Source organism: Colius striatus, chromosome 2 (assembly GCF_028858725.1).
Source record: "Colius striatus isolate bColStr4 chromosome 2, bColStr4.1.hap1, whole genome shotgun sequence".
In the NCBI taxonomy this organism is placed as follows: domain Eukaryota; kingdom Metazoa; phylum Chordata; class Aves; order Coliiformes; family Coliidae; genus Colius; species Colius striatus.
Window position 1 is genome coordinate 78,811,352 of NC_084760.1, and position 14,901 is coordinate 78,826,252.

Genomic DNA, 14,901 nt, shown 5'->3' on the forward strand with positions numbered 1-14,901 from the left:
ATCCTATGTAGCTGAAATTTCCTCATCCCTCTGAGCATCCATCCTCTGTGAGAGCATTCATCAGCAGGCAGGAGGTAGATCACAATCTGGCTACTGCCGAGCAAGGAGAGGGAGAAAGAGGTGACAGGGGACTGTGGTGGGAGCAGTCCATCAGCGATGGTCTCCCCTCAAAGCATCCCCCTCCCACACAACTTCTGGGAAGGGAGGAAGAGGAGTCTGATGGCTGAAGCAAGGACTTGAGGATGCTCCCAGCTGCAATGCTGACCCAAAGAGCCAACTTGACAATGAGGTTTTCTGAAAGTAGGGACTGGTCATTGCCTGCCGTGGCTACCTTCCTCCCTTGAAAAACGCAAGAAATTCCTCATTTGATATATCTGCACCTGCCGAAAGTAAGACACCTTCATTCTTGAATGCCTGCTGGAAACAGAATTTCTTTCCTTCCCCTTCCCCTGATTTTTGTATTTGAGCTGGCTGGAATTAAGAATTAGGGCAAAGCAAATGCTCACTCTGGAGGGGGCCAGAGGAAGGAAAACCAATGACCAAATAACTCCAGAAGAACAGGAATTGCCTCCAGGGAGCTCCCCTTCACCCTGATCTCTCATCAGCCGAGAGATATTCAACATCACCCTGCTCTGCTGGTCGCTGAATATTTTATATCATAGCTACAAACGCTCCATTTGTATTCCGTTTCTCTCTTTCGTCATATCTATTATAAACGAGTAGTGTCTGGGAACTCTCCCAGGGAAGATTTGCCTGGATGGCTATGGATATTTTATAGTCAAATTGTGAGAGTAAACCAGCTTTCAAGTTCTGTAGAGGGGGGAAAAGGGTAATAAAAGGGTTATTAAAAAATAAATAAATGTCGGGATTTTATACGGCTTCTTTTCATAGTGACAGAGCTTCAGTTTGCTCCACGACGGAGATGGAGCTGCTAAGAGAGGTTTGGGCTGGGAGGTGCCCTCTTGCCAACATTGTCTGGCCGTCTGATGTGCTCCTGCCTAAGTGCTGTGGCTGGCTCAGCAGGGCTGGCATCTGGCTTTGTAGGACTGGGCTGGCACGAGGTATGCCAAGGGTTTGGGCCATGTCTGAAGGGAGAGTGGGCTATCTGGGAAGGAAGACATGGCTCAGGGCTGTAGCTACCCCATCTTTACCTTCATATTGTTGCATATGTGATACAGGTAGGAGGTCAGGGTCTGTCTCCTCATTTGACAGGAGAAGCCCTAATGAGGAGCCTTGTATCTGAAAGAGGAGAACTCTCCTCCAACCCAGGGCTAAAGAAGAGGCACTGAAGAAACTTGATTTGCCCTCAGGCAGGCTGCCACTTCCCCAGGGGACTCAGAGGATTTTCAGCCACCAAAGACATCGAGCCTGGCACCATCCAAACAGACTAAAGCTTTCTGGCAGGGTTGCACAACCTTCGCACAAGCAAAACCAGACAGGGAGTAGCCAACATGCATTAGAAATGTAGATTGAGCCATTAGACCTGCTGGTGAAACAGAGCGTGTCCCAAACACGGGCTTGTTCATGCGTGTGCAGGGATGAGGACAGCTATGTGAGAGTACTGCCAGCGTGGCAGTCAGGAGACAGACCAAGCAGCGTAAAAGTTAGCAAGAAGCATAATGGGAATGACGAAAACCAGACAATTTTAGGATTGCTAGGCATTCTGATTTTTCCTAGAGAGGTCTCAGTTTTACTCTGGTGCCTCGATACATAGAAGAAAAGCCAAAACAATTATGGAATATCATGTTTGGCCCTGAAAGAAACTCCAGAGTAGAGAGGAGATACAAGGTACTGAATTTCAATTTGCAGACAGATATATTGTGAGTTCACTAGACCAAGCCACATATTCCACAGGCCAAGCGAAAAAGAACTTTTTCTCATTTCTTTCTCTTTCATTCTCTGACTCTGTCTAGTCAGTCTAATTTTAAAATAATTTATTCGCACTCAGCTCAGCAGCACCCACCCTGGAAATCATCTTATGGCATTAAAGAGTCTATCCACCTCACACAAATTTATCAGCTCCTTTGTGCAACAAGGTGAAAAAGGGGAGCAGGCAGGGGCAGCCACATTGAGTGTGAAGGGAAAAATCAACAGATATAAAAGGTGCCTGAAGCTGAGGAATAGAAAAACAGCACTCGGCAGCTTCCTTAGGTCTCAGGAGTCACTGTATCTTCTGCTCAGGGCAATTTGTGGGTGGAACAAAAGAATAAAGAGGCAAAATGGTAAAACCCAAAAACCTATAATGAATTGATTCCCTGGCATGCCTAGTTCACCCCAGACAGACCACCTCCAGACAGACCACCACATGAGAGCTGAAAAACAGAGTTCCCTTCCAAAATCCAGCAAAAGCTGATGGGCTTTTACTTTCCCTGTGAAATGAACATAGAAATATTGCACATTGCTGTATCCCTAAAGGAAACAAAACAAGAGAGACCTCTTCTCTCCACATTTTCTTTCCTTGCCAATCTAGGCCACTCTTCATCATAATCACAAAGAATGAGACTCCTTTCAAAGCCTCCAGGAGATGATGTGCAGGAATTAGGCAGCAAGGCTGACCGATGACAACAGACAACTGCAGGGAACAACGGAGTTTGATGGCTGGACTCTGTCAGCTAAGCAGGACCAGCAGGTCCAGGACAACCTGATGTGAACTAGCAGTGTTCTGTGCCTTAGTACCCTGCTGCCACTAGCCTGAGGACAGCATGGAGCAGGAACAGGAGCAGGAGCAGACTGTCTGCAGGGGGAACGCAGGTGTGTACAAACACCTCAGAGCCAGTTAGACTTGGTACAGACCATAAATACAAGCCCTTGGAGCAGAGACAGAGATGGAGACCTGCTGAGTGAACTGCATCCCAGCCCTTACCCTCTGGCACCCAGCAAGTCAGGGTTTCAGCCTTGTCCCCACTGACAGACAGAGATTCCAGATTTTGCAGTTTAAGCTCTCTGCCAGGCACATGCATGTGGAGACGTGGTGGCCAGACTCGGGAGCATGTTCCCTCCCAGTGACATCAACAGTGCCAAGCAGAGAGCTGTTAATTAACCCCGTTTATTGAAGGGCGGACACATTCCTGCCTGGGCCCTGATTTTTCAGTCAGGCTCCAGTCCAGCAGGTGATTAATAACTCAGTGTGCTGTGGAAAGAGTGCATCTATTATTCAAATTAATGAAATTATAATCAAGAGGTGACGAATTAGCAATTGCTCCTTGACTGGATATGGAAACTCATTAGTGTGCCAGGCACTTCTGGGGTGCTGGCTGCACTCGCAGGCATACAGTTAGAGAGGAGGGAGTCAGGCAGAGCAGACAGTCCCTTGGCACAGCTGAGGGAACACGCATCCTGCCCACTCCATAATAGCTGCAGCCACCACAGAGCTCTCGAGTCCTACATGGCCCCTCCACCTCCGTCTCCTCTCCAATGGATAGATTGTTCACCTGGTGTAGTGCTGCCTGGAGTAAGGTGGCTGTGGCCATCAGCGGAGGAAATGCATGCACTTGGGTACAATGTCCTTTTCTGTGGAGGGTAGGGAGCCTTATGGTAGAGGAGGAGCCAGAGTGGAAGGATGGGCTGCAACAGTCTCACAACCCTGACACTGTTGGAGTGTGGGTAAGGGACAAGAATCCGAAAGCAGCAGCCTACCCTGGTGCTTTGAGCACTGGAGTAGGACTCCTACCTTCCTGAATTGCTAGTACATTTCAGGGAGGAAGCAAGAGGCTGTAGTCCTTCCCTGATATCCTGCACTGGGCTGGGGTTACCCTTCCCCAGGGGGTACTCACCGATGTGCTTCCCGTACATGTGATAGTAGAAGGAGACACAGTAATACTTGGCAGTGATGTTGTAGAGAGGGCTGATGAGCCGGGCTTTGTCTCCCGTCACCCGCGGCCGGGACGCTTCAATGAACATGTAATAACCTACAGAAAGAGAAGGAAAGGTGGGGAAAGACAGCGTGCACTGGGTCTCCCTTCCTGTGACCGACAGGATGCTGGAGCCTGGGAGACCTCTCCTCTGAGAGACATGGCCTTGCTATTCCCATCCACTCTGCACCCACTGTGATCCCAGGATGTATGCAGTGCCTTCCCTGACTCTGCAGCACTTAGGAGAGAGCAGGAGAGATGGCCATCGTGAGCATATGCAGCAGACGAGTCCCTGAACATGCACATACACATGTCTCTTGGTGCAAAAGGAGCCTTCCTCCTCTAGCATGAGCCCCAGAGCTGACTACACTGTGTAAGAAGAAAACCACAAAGAAGAGGGAGAAGCTAGCTTAATTTCTCTGCCTCAAGCAGAGGGGAAAAGGATTTGGGGCCTAAACAATACTGTTGTCTAGAGAACAATATCATAATAGTTGTTAACATCCCAGGCTAGAACAGATTAGCTATTTAATATGTTGGCATCATTTTGAATGCTCATTTGGGTTGGTGTACTGAACACTAATGGGAAAAGCCATTTCCTTAGCTGGCCATTGGATGTTTCCCATTTTTTTCTGAGTTCAAAGATTTGTGTCTGCTTACAAATTTACTTTCCTCATTAGAGAAAGGGGAAAGTAATATCTAGTTAAAATGGCAGCATATGCTCCATGTACAGCTAGCGTGAGCGATATACAACACCAGTCTCCTCCAGCTTAGTGGTGAGGCATTTGCTGACACTCCTCACCCAGCTCACATCTGGTTTCTCATGCTTTTGCTTGGTACTAAGGAGATCTGTTTGCCTCCCCAAGACCTTCTTTGAGGAAACAATAAAGGCTAAAACCTGCGAGGCCATTTCTAGGTGTTCAAGATGTTCTCCTACTTGTTTATACATTTTTTTTTTTACTTCAAAACAAGCATTGAATGAGACAAGGGCATTAGGCAGCAGGCAATTAGCTGGTAACGAGAACTAATGCTCACACTATTCCTTTAAACAAAGTCGTGGGTGTTTTAATTGTGTGTTTAATGCCAATCAGTAACACACAAATTAACCGCCTGCTCCCTGCGTCCTGTGTGGAGGAGAGGCGTGTTGTGTGGAAAGCAGATCAGCACTCCACCCGCTCCCAGGGCCACAGGACTCCTGATGAGCATCAGCATGCATCTTGCCTCCACAGCCAAGCCAAGAGAAACCAAGATGTGGGCCTACCCTCCGGCGTACCGCTGATGTCCGTGGGGGGCCCTGTGTTGACGGTACGTTTGGGGTTCTGGGTCAGAGCGTTCTGCCGTGTCCAGTCAAAATTGTCCATCTTGTCCTGCACGAAGCCACAGATCTTCTCATCCTCAAAGCGGCAGGTGTTGTCTGCAGAGAAGGGAAGGGGCTGGTCAGCTGCTGCCTTTCAGATCTCCTCCCTAAGGCTGCCTGGGTGCTTCCAGGAAGTCTCACAGCACTGCTATGTCACCACTGAGGCTTCGCGTCAGGCTGGGGACAGATGGGCAGCCCCTGACCTCAGGAGGGAGGTAGAATGTGTCCGTGATTAGTATGATTATGGAAGGGTTAATCCAGGCTGATGGATGTGATGGTCTGATGAAATGGAAGGAGGCTGTTAGGACTAAAGAGAAAGACAGATTTCTGCTGGGAGGTCTGAGGGGGCAAATGTAAAAGAGGGTAGAAAGATCATTCAAGGCAAACAGGCCAGAAGGGCTTTTAAACCAGAACAACTTGATGGCAGAATAATTTCCCCAGGAGAGAGGAAAAAGCACCAGCAGATGATCCCCCTTTGGGCTATATATTAAACTAAACTATGGCACACATGAAAAAAACAGCTGTGGAGAAGAGGTCAACTCAGTGCTACAAATGTGTCATTTAGCTAGAGTACATCCAATTTATACCAGATAAAAGGCACATTTGATATTGCAGCTTATGCTGGTTCCCCTAACAAAACAAGTCACAGAGGTAAAAGACTTTATGTTGGATCAACCTGTTTTATTTTTATGTATGATCAACCACATGTCTGATAGGCCTTGTTTTTTTATTAGTACCACAAGACACTCACACCCTACAGCAATACTGTAAGACAGGTGAAAAATCCTGTGCAGAGACATAACCCAATACGGACTTGGAGAGATTGGAATGATTTGGACTTGATCAGGCTGAAGATGGCACCTTTGTGGTAAAAAAAGGTGGTTCCTGAGCCACAAAAACAAGGGACAAGAAACAGCATTACACTACTGACACTGAAGGAGAGGGATGGAGGAAACAGGCAGAAGAGAAAGAGGAACCAGGTCTGAGATCTGATGTGAACATTGTTCTGTGTTCTGAAAGGTCCCTGGGCAGGAACGAGAGCTGGAGAATGGACTGAATGTGGGATCTCAGACCTCACAAGTGGTGCAGACACAGTAAGCACACATGTCTACCTTCTGCCTTTATATAAGAGCAAGGAAATGTGTCATGAATCAGAAAACACTTAAAAGCCATGAAAGAACACATACATATAGGAGAACAAGGCTCTTGCTAAGCACTAAAAACCTCATCCACGGCATGCTGGTGTAAGATTCAACTTTTTGGAGTTAATCCCACTACATGGTTCCCATTACCATGCCCAGAGGAAGAGAAGCTCAAATGCCAACTTGGCTTATATTTTCAGTAGTGGTTTCCTCTGGCTCCTCGGCAGGAGGCCCTCTGTTCCAGCAGGGATGAAGCTAGCAGGGCATGTAGGGCAGAACAAGGTCAGCAACCTTATGCCGCTGATGGGATGGGATGGGGAGCTTCCTACAACACCAGGCCCAAAACCTCGAGACATGGTACATCGTGACCGTAGGAGCTTCACACAGCTGCCATGCCTAACAAGATCTGCCATCTTGTACCAGAGAGGAGAGACTACCCATAAAATGAACAGCATCCTGGTTCTTACCCTGCAGCTGAAGCCCCTTCACCTTCTTCCATTTGGAAATGACAATGACCATCATCCAGACACTGAAAGCTTGCCCAGCCCTGTCCTGGAAACGGGTTCTCCCTTCTTGCCTGTCTCTCTCCAGCATCCCACTAAAGCAGTGAGAAAAGAGAAGACAACCTCCTGCTGTGGCCTGCCAAAAGGTCTTGGCCACCACAGGTTAGGTACTGTGCTGCCAGCCACAGGCCTCACTGAGAGACCAAGGCGGCCAGTTTCTCTGTAAGCTCAGCGGGAAACGCTGCTCCTTCGAGCTGAGCACAGCAGTGGGGAGCTTGTCTCGGTTGCCCACTTAACTGCTGATTAACCCTGCCTAAGTGCTTTCCGTTCAATCCGCTCATTTCTAATTAGCATCCTAATCCAAATTAGCCACTGCTACACAGGGCTGAGCATAGGGGGCCACATGGCCACTGGAGCTGAAGGAGAAGGGAGGAGGAAGGAGAAGAGGAAGGGGTGGATGCCTGCAGGGTCTGAGGCAGGGCAACTAGGTGGGAAGCAGGAGGGAGAGGTTTCTCATCTCCAGCACAAGGAGATGGAGGGAGGAAAGGATGAGAAGGCAGCTTCCAAAGGTCTTTCCCTCTCTCATGGGAGTTCTCTGAAAGCTGTACCACACACCCCCTGGTCCTCAGAGGAAGGACTGGAGCCCATAGCATTCTGATTCTGCTGGGTTGGTCTAACAACCCTAGCTTTTCTCCATCAGAATGAAGACAAACATTTACATGGCTCCAGCTCACAGGTTGTCAGCTGCAGTCAGAAGACAAGTTTTCCTTACAATAGCATTATCTTACACAGCAGGATCTACTGTGACTGTCCTTCTGCAATCAAAGAGAACAAGATGATGTGCACCTCTGACCCTGCTGTACATGTGGACCTCCAGAGGAGAAAGGTGACATCTTTCTCCAGCACAAAATTTCCTTGGTGGGGAATATGAGGTGGAAAGTAGAGTTGAAAGCTGTAACACCAATGAGCCAGGCAACTGACTGAGAGGGAACAAACCCACAAAGGTCGAGTCACAGAAACCAAGAAAGAGGCAGATCAAGGAGAAAGTCCAAACTCAAGTGGAGATAGGAGAGAGCTGCATGAGACAAGAACACAGGAGAGTATTCCCAGCTTAACATCAAGGCCTGGATGTGCCAGCTGGTGGACTACTGTGCCTCATTTGTAGGAAGCCCCACATACCCATGGGGTGATACTGCTCAGAGAGAAAAACTTGAAAGCTTGAAGAAGGATCTTTTAATGCCAAAACAGAGCCCCGACTCCTCTCACTCAGATGCAACTACTTCCAAAAGGCAACACTTGTAGCACAGGGCATAAAACAAGAAGGCTCCTTTGCACCACAATACTACAACATGATCAAGCTTATGTGCAACACCGTTGGCGGTCCAGTTTACAATTACAGCACATTGCCTCTGCTGAGGTCAGAATCTCAAGGCACTTTGCAACAACTAATGAATGAGGCTTTTAACACCTCTATGAGGCAGCAATGCCTTTTTCTATGTATCTCCTGCATTACATGTGGGGAAACAGATACATAAAGGTAGAGAGAGACACGTTTAAGGTCACAGCAGTCAGTACTGAAGCTGGAAACAGAACCCAAATGCACCGACTTCTGGTCCTTTGGTTTAAAACAAGCCACAGGAAGGCAAAGCTCTGGTGTTTCTTCAAGCTAGGAGTGGAGGTGCCCAGAATAACTTAGGAATGTTCAGTGTGGTTTGGGGAACCACCAGCACATCACCTCTGGATGGTTATCAGCAAGGCTCACCAGGAGAAACCTGGCAGATCCAGCTGAAAAGAAAACCTTTAAATGACCTACTGTGTCTCAGAGGCCAGAGCAGTGATCTAACTGTTGACCTCGGCTGTGTGAAGCAAACCTTCTTGCAGACTCACACCATCTGCCAGGGAACCTGGCTCAGCACTGCAGAGCAAAGGAAGCTTCCTGTTTAAAAATTAAACAGGGGATTTAAATATTGAACACTGAAGTTGTTCTCTGTATTGTTAGAGGCAAGGTAGAGGTGGCAGGGGAGCTGGTTCCTCAAAGGCTGGAGTTAGCTCTGTCTTCACCAAACAGATTTCCTTGGCAGGCTTTGCAGTGGCAGCAGCTCAAAGTGCAGAGATGTTTGTTCCTGGTTACAGACATCTCTCCATATTCCCAGGGGAGAGACCCTCTGACGTGACTATTGGCATTTCTTGTTGCTTTGCCTTCTTGAGAAACATAATGGAGGTTTTCATCTTAAGTCCTTAGGGGGAAGCCATCCCTGGTCCTGAAATCCTGGCTGCCAGATGAATGCAAAAAGTAATAATCCTATTCTAGCTGCAGACTATGGGTGAATAGCAGATGGAGCACTCTTGAATAAAATTGCCTTCGTCATTTAGCTGTGGTCTGACAGCTGAAACTGGCTTGGACTATAAGGGACTGTGCTCTGAGCCTCGGCTCTGTTGCACACCTTCTGTGTGACTCACAGGCTATCACTTTCCCTCTGGAGATCGGTTTCACCACCTAGAAAATGAATACAATGAAACCTGTATTGTGACCTCAAAGTGTGTTGGCACCCAAGAAACTGCACTGAACAGCCTCCTCCACAGTAAGCTTCTAAAGCATTTATGAGAAGTAATGGAAGAAGGCTTCACAATACTGTAACCGGTTGGGTCATACTGGATTGCCATCTGCTTTAGCATCTCCATCTGCAACAGGGGGGTAATATGGCCCAGACAATCCTATTCACCATCACGATACAAGGAATTGTTGGCAGTCACCTTTTTAAACCTTCATGTTACACATATTTCTGATAATGGGCACAGACTTGAGGAATCCAACTCTAAACACCAGGCTCATTCACATCTCATTCCCACATGTTTGCAACAGGGCAGCAAGCTCAGATTCCCCTGGACTGTGAGGCATTATGAGAGACAAGACGTGCAAGCACTAGACAGTAAGCAATGAGCCAGAGTAATCTACAACTACCAGCATCTGGTACTGATCGCTACCCACTGCACTTGTCCATGATCCCAAAATATTTCAGCACCACACACAGCCAGGCTGCAGATACAAGAAAAATAGTGCTGCTGCTCTGGAAAAGCAAAACACACTGGCCAAGAGGAAAAAAACACCCAAAACTAGAAAACCCGTATACTTATTAATACCCTCATCACCAAGGTTGCTAGAAACGGGGAAACCGAACCACCCATCACTAATGAGCTGGAATAGCTTGTGGAGCAGCACTACACGGTATGGGTTAGAAAGTGAAGGTTACATCCAAATGAAATTGCAGGGAAGGGGTAAGAAGGACAGAGCAGATCCCTAAGCACTGGAATTTAGTTATGACATCAAAATGATCAGTTATTTAAAGAGATCTTTAAGGCAACACCTTAGCATTAAGATAATTCTAAGACAGTTTTTTAAAGACAAATTCTGTTTTTTAAAACCAGATTAACTGATTTTTAAGTATTACAGTCAGTCTTATTGCTAACTCTAAATATTTGAAATCCTCAATGTCTTTTGCTCACTTTGTCTGCTTTTACTGTGCTTTTGCTTTATAACCCCAGTACCTGGCTCTATAACCATACCACATGCATGCCTGCCCCAATGTCGTTAACATCTTATTAGGCTGAGAGAGAAAGCGCATGAAGAAATAATTGTATTAAGTGACTCTCAGAGTTTGTAAATTAATCACCATTGTGCATGCCCTTGGATCAGGCTGCCAGAGGCATTAATCATCTAATCTTTGCCTTTCACTTGAGAGCTCTTAATGTTTGTTCCCAGAATTTGGCTAGGCAGTCTGGCGTGAGGATAGCTTTACAATCCTGTCCCAACCCTTTTTCCTGGGGGTGGTGGTAGCAGGGGAAGTGGGAAAAGGTAGTGGGCAGAGATTTCCATGTAACTGGGATAAGAGTCTGGGAAGTCAGCTGTAGCCCAGAGACAGAGCTAAGAGGCTTCTTGCTCCTATTTTACCTTCAGCAGGTCTCAAAGGAAGGGATATCCCTGAAAGCAAGTGTGGTGGGTGCAAGCTTAGGTCATAAATATCAAGGCTTGAACTCACATGCACAACTCTAATGACTGTCTCAGGGACACCAACATCCAGCACAGGCTGGGTAACTTGTATCAAAGGGAAATCTTGAGTGTTGGGTTTACCGCATGAAAATATAACTCAGTCTGAGTTATTCTGCCCTATAGGCAAATCTCATGCAGTCCTTTAGTCTCGGATCAAGCTGCCAGTGCAACCCTAGGTGTGCAGTCTGAAGGCCAGTTTACAAGTACCCCAAGAGATTAATACAATTAGGACTGAAGTTGCTCTGGCTTTACCAGTTATTTCTATAGCATAAAAGCAACTGGCAAAGGGCCTGATTTTGTCACTTCCACCTGTGGGCTGGGATGCTTGCCTTCTCCAGTGAGTAGAGGGACACATTCTGGAGCATGTCCCTTGCAATATGCTCAGTGTTTCCCAGCATATCCTCTGTGGAGAATATTTATAGAGGATCAGAAAGTGGGGGAAAGCAAAGCAAATGGAATCAGGAATTAGAGCCATAAAATCCCTCTGGTTCTGTAAGAAACACCTGCTCTCAGAGAGAATATGGTTCATCAAACCACCCTCTTGCAAGAGTGAATGCCTGATGGCTGCCTTAACAAGATATCCTGAATCATGGCTACTGCTGCCTAATTCTGGTTTCCACTTCCCATTGCTACCCTGCAGTGCAGCAGTAGCACTTGTCTACATGCACACAGAATAATATAGAAAAAGACAGAATGCTGACTCAAACAGGGAGAAGAAACAGCTATGTGGAACTACCTGCTTCCCATAGACCACCAGTAAGTAGTGTGCTCATCTTTTCCTAAGAGCTTTGCCTGGGCTTTTATCCAACAATTGAAACAAAAGGACTTTGTTTCATCCCCTGAAGATTACTCCACCACTACCTACAGCATGCTAGAAATCCTCTTTTATGCTTGATGGGCACTATCATGCTCTTGTTAAAGACCATCATTCTGGGATGTGCATTCAATGAAAATCAGTGAGAACTCTGGGTGCTCAGTAAAGATGGGCTTGTATTTGGCAGCAAAGACCAGAAGGTAAATTCTGTGATTCTATAAACTGTGATGATGCTGGAGGCAAAGAAGAAAGGGGCTATGCTCAAGGAGTTTGCAAGAAGCAGATCTCAGCTGGAGACTGCTCTCTACTGACCTGCAGAGATGTCAAACAGTATTCTTCCTGGTCAGAAGAGGATGTGGGATATACATTCCTTAAACACAGACATTTTGGAGAACATTTAGTAACCTGCTTACCAGATGAAGATTACTAATGTTAGGGGTAGACCACAACAATCCAGTCACAGAGATATCCTGAGTGGGAGGCATATCTATGAGGTACATCTCCTGGCAATAACTCAAGATACAACGAATGGTATTGCTTACTGGAAGCATTAGTGTATGCAATTTCATCCTCTTTTGGGGAAAAAGGCTTGTCAAAGTCAGCTGTGTATTCCAGCTGTTTGGCTTGTCTGATCTGCTGCAGCACTTGACCAACATGCATCACATTCAAAACGTAACCACAAAGGCTTTGTTGCTTACCTGTTGGGTTGGGATAGTTGATTGCTGGAAGAGGAAACAGAAAAACAAGTCAGAACAGTTAGTACTCCCTCAAATTACAGATCACAATCAAAGTCCAAAAATAAAACAAACACACCAAGAAAGGCCATAGATGCACAAATCTCCTAGCAGCATCCCTGTGAAATAGCACTGCTGGGTGTCTGCCTTGGTGACAAATAAGATGCTGACTGATCCAAGCAGTGACAGACCTTAAGAAAACCCCACCTAAGAGGTGACCCTGGGATTGCACAGATGAATCCTTCTGGCAACGCTAGCAGTTTCTTTCAGGAGCACCCACTGGGACAGCACCTACTTAGACACTGAAGTTTGATATCTAAGAGGGACATCAAAACAGTTTGAGACACTGTGGAAATTTTGAGACAACAGGTATGTTGGGGACACCAGACACATTGTCATTCCATGGGAGATGAGGGTTGTGTAAAATCATGCAAACACAGAAGGAGGCAGATCCGTACTTTCTGCTGAAATACGGGGTCTGAACTCCCAAGAAGAATAAAGAAATCATAAAGCTATGGTAATGGGGAGAATTGTGAACTGATGCTGGAGAGAGAAGCATGGTCAATGTGTATCAATGGGATGATCTGGGATTCAGGGTACTGGACAGAGCTACAGGTTTTAGTAGTGAGTAGTTATGAAAGAAATTGTGCATTCAGCTCTGGGAATATCTGAAGTCCCCTGAAATCCTCTTACTTTTATGGGTATGTGACTAACACGCAGTTCCCAGTGGCTGCACTCTAAAATATGCCAATGTACCATGGGAAGCTGCAGCACGGCCTGGTGAGGGACTGGGTTTTTGGGGCTCTCCTGCCCACAGAGCACAGACTGCAAGCCAGAGCTGCTGAGTGAAGGATGAGTGGAGACTGGGCCTCAGAGCTGTCTTTCTAGTGCTCTGCATTGATGGCAACAGCCAAAATATGGCCAAACATGATAGCAGCATGCCATCAAAACTTCATAGAGCAGAGAGGTCCACCCAAGGGTCACAGAGACAACATCTACACATGCCCATGTCCCCTAGGTCTGAGGCTCGGACCTGCTCTCGTAGCCAGGACCGAGGAGGAGACACCTACGTTCCATGTACCGGATGATGCGAGCAGCCATATCTCCAGCCCCAAAGCTGGTGATGGGTGTCAGGCGAACTTCATAGCTCTGAGGCACTTTCAGATTGGGCAAGATGTGCTCCAGCAACAGGCCTTTCTCCATTTTCTGCACAGGAATGAAGGTTTGGATGGTGTTTCTCTGAGACAGCTGCACAGAAAAAGAACTCACAGTGTTACAAAAATCCTGAAACTGGAAACCTGAGGGATCCTATCCACCATCTAACACTCTATTCCTCCTTTTCCTACACAATCATGTATGCTTGGTTTATCAATGAGATCTTCACGTGGAATTGGTCTGAAAACTCCTACCCCTGGTACAGAACAGTGATCAGGAGGCTGAGCTTTCCCCGAAGGGAAGCCTTGAGGTTCTCCTGATTGGGGGAATAACTTGAATTATGGGTCCTGCAGCAACTGTCTCAGAACCAGTGTCTCCAAGAGGGGAAGAATGAATCCAACACACCTCCATTAGTACACCAAGGTCCTCTGCACATACTGCATCACATTTTGCCAAAATACCCTTCAGTTTCCCAATCATTGCTGCCAAACTCATTCACTTGCTGCTTAGGCCCTGTGGCATTTCATTTGATGCCTCACTGGGATCCATCTACCACTATACTTCCTCAGCACTCTTCCACAGGATCCATCCTTGAACTCTAGCCCATGCTGCCTTCACAGCACAGAGAAAGAGGCCTAGTTCAAGTCAGCAGTCCTCTGGAGTCACTCATAGGCTCCCTCTTTCTCTGATGCCCACTGAGGAAGGAGCTGAACCATGCTAGCTGAACATTGTTCAGTTTGTTAAGTTTCAAGAAAAGGATGGGAAAAATATCACCACCACTAAAAATGATGAATTACTTGTCAGTGAAACTTCCCTGCCACAGTCATGCTTGCTTGGTGGTGGAAGGACAAGAATAAGGATTTCATTAGGAAGATACAATTTCCTGCCTATTGATGTGCAGTGCCTGGATCCTTGTGGCAAGATACGTTATTGGGGATGCTGGTCCTGGTAAAATGACCTTTGGAAGGGCTTTCTCTGGCCCAGTGTTTGCTGTCCCCAGATGCTAAACCTCCTTTCGCCTCTGATATATCCTTTAGGCCAAGAGGTTTCATTGCAAAGACAATTCTCCTGATTGGCAGTGGTCACCATTAACTCTGAAGTTACAGGATTACTGCAACAGGGATGCAGGGAGCAAGATTTACAGTGAATCTGTCAGTGTGGAGAGTGTGAGGCAAGAAGATGGAATGAGGGCATGGCAGGAGTGAAGGTCGTCAGCAAGGCAGGGCCAGGGAGCAATGCAGATATGGTGCTTGGTAAAACCAAGCATATGCCATCCTTCCTCTGCCTGCCTCCAGCCCTA

At 46.9% G+C, this 14,901-nt stretch overlaps 1 protein-coding gene across 1 annotated transcript in view; it reads right to left on the reverse strand.

The window, feature by feature from the left end:
* MDGA1 (MAM domain containing glycosylphosphatidylinositol anchor 1) overlaps positions 1–14,901 on the reverse strand; it is a 147,827-nt gene that overhangs the window by 16,318 nt on the left and 116,608 nt on the right. Inside the window, exons 11-14 of the mRNA XM_061990184.1 lie at positions 13,517–13,694; positions 12,411–12,434; positions 5,110–5,262; positions 3,774–3,908 (exon numbers count right to left, since the gene is read on the reverse strand). Of these exons, the coding sequence (XP_061846168.1) occupies positions 3,774–3,908; positions 5,110–5,262; positions 12,411–12,434; positions 13,517–13,694 (490 nt within the window). The remainder of the gene's footprint in view (positions 1–3,773; positions 3,909–5,109; positions 5,263–12,410; positions 12,435–13,516; positions 13,695–14,901) is intronic.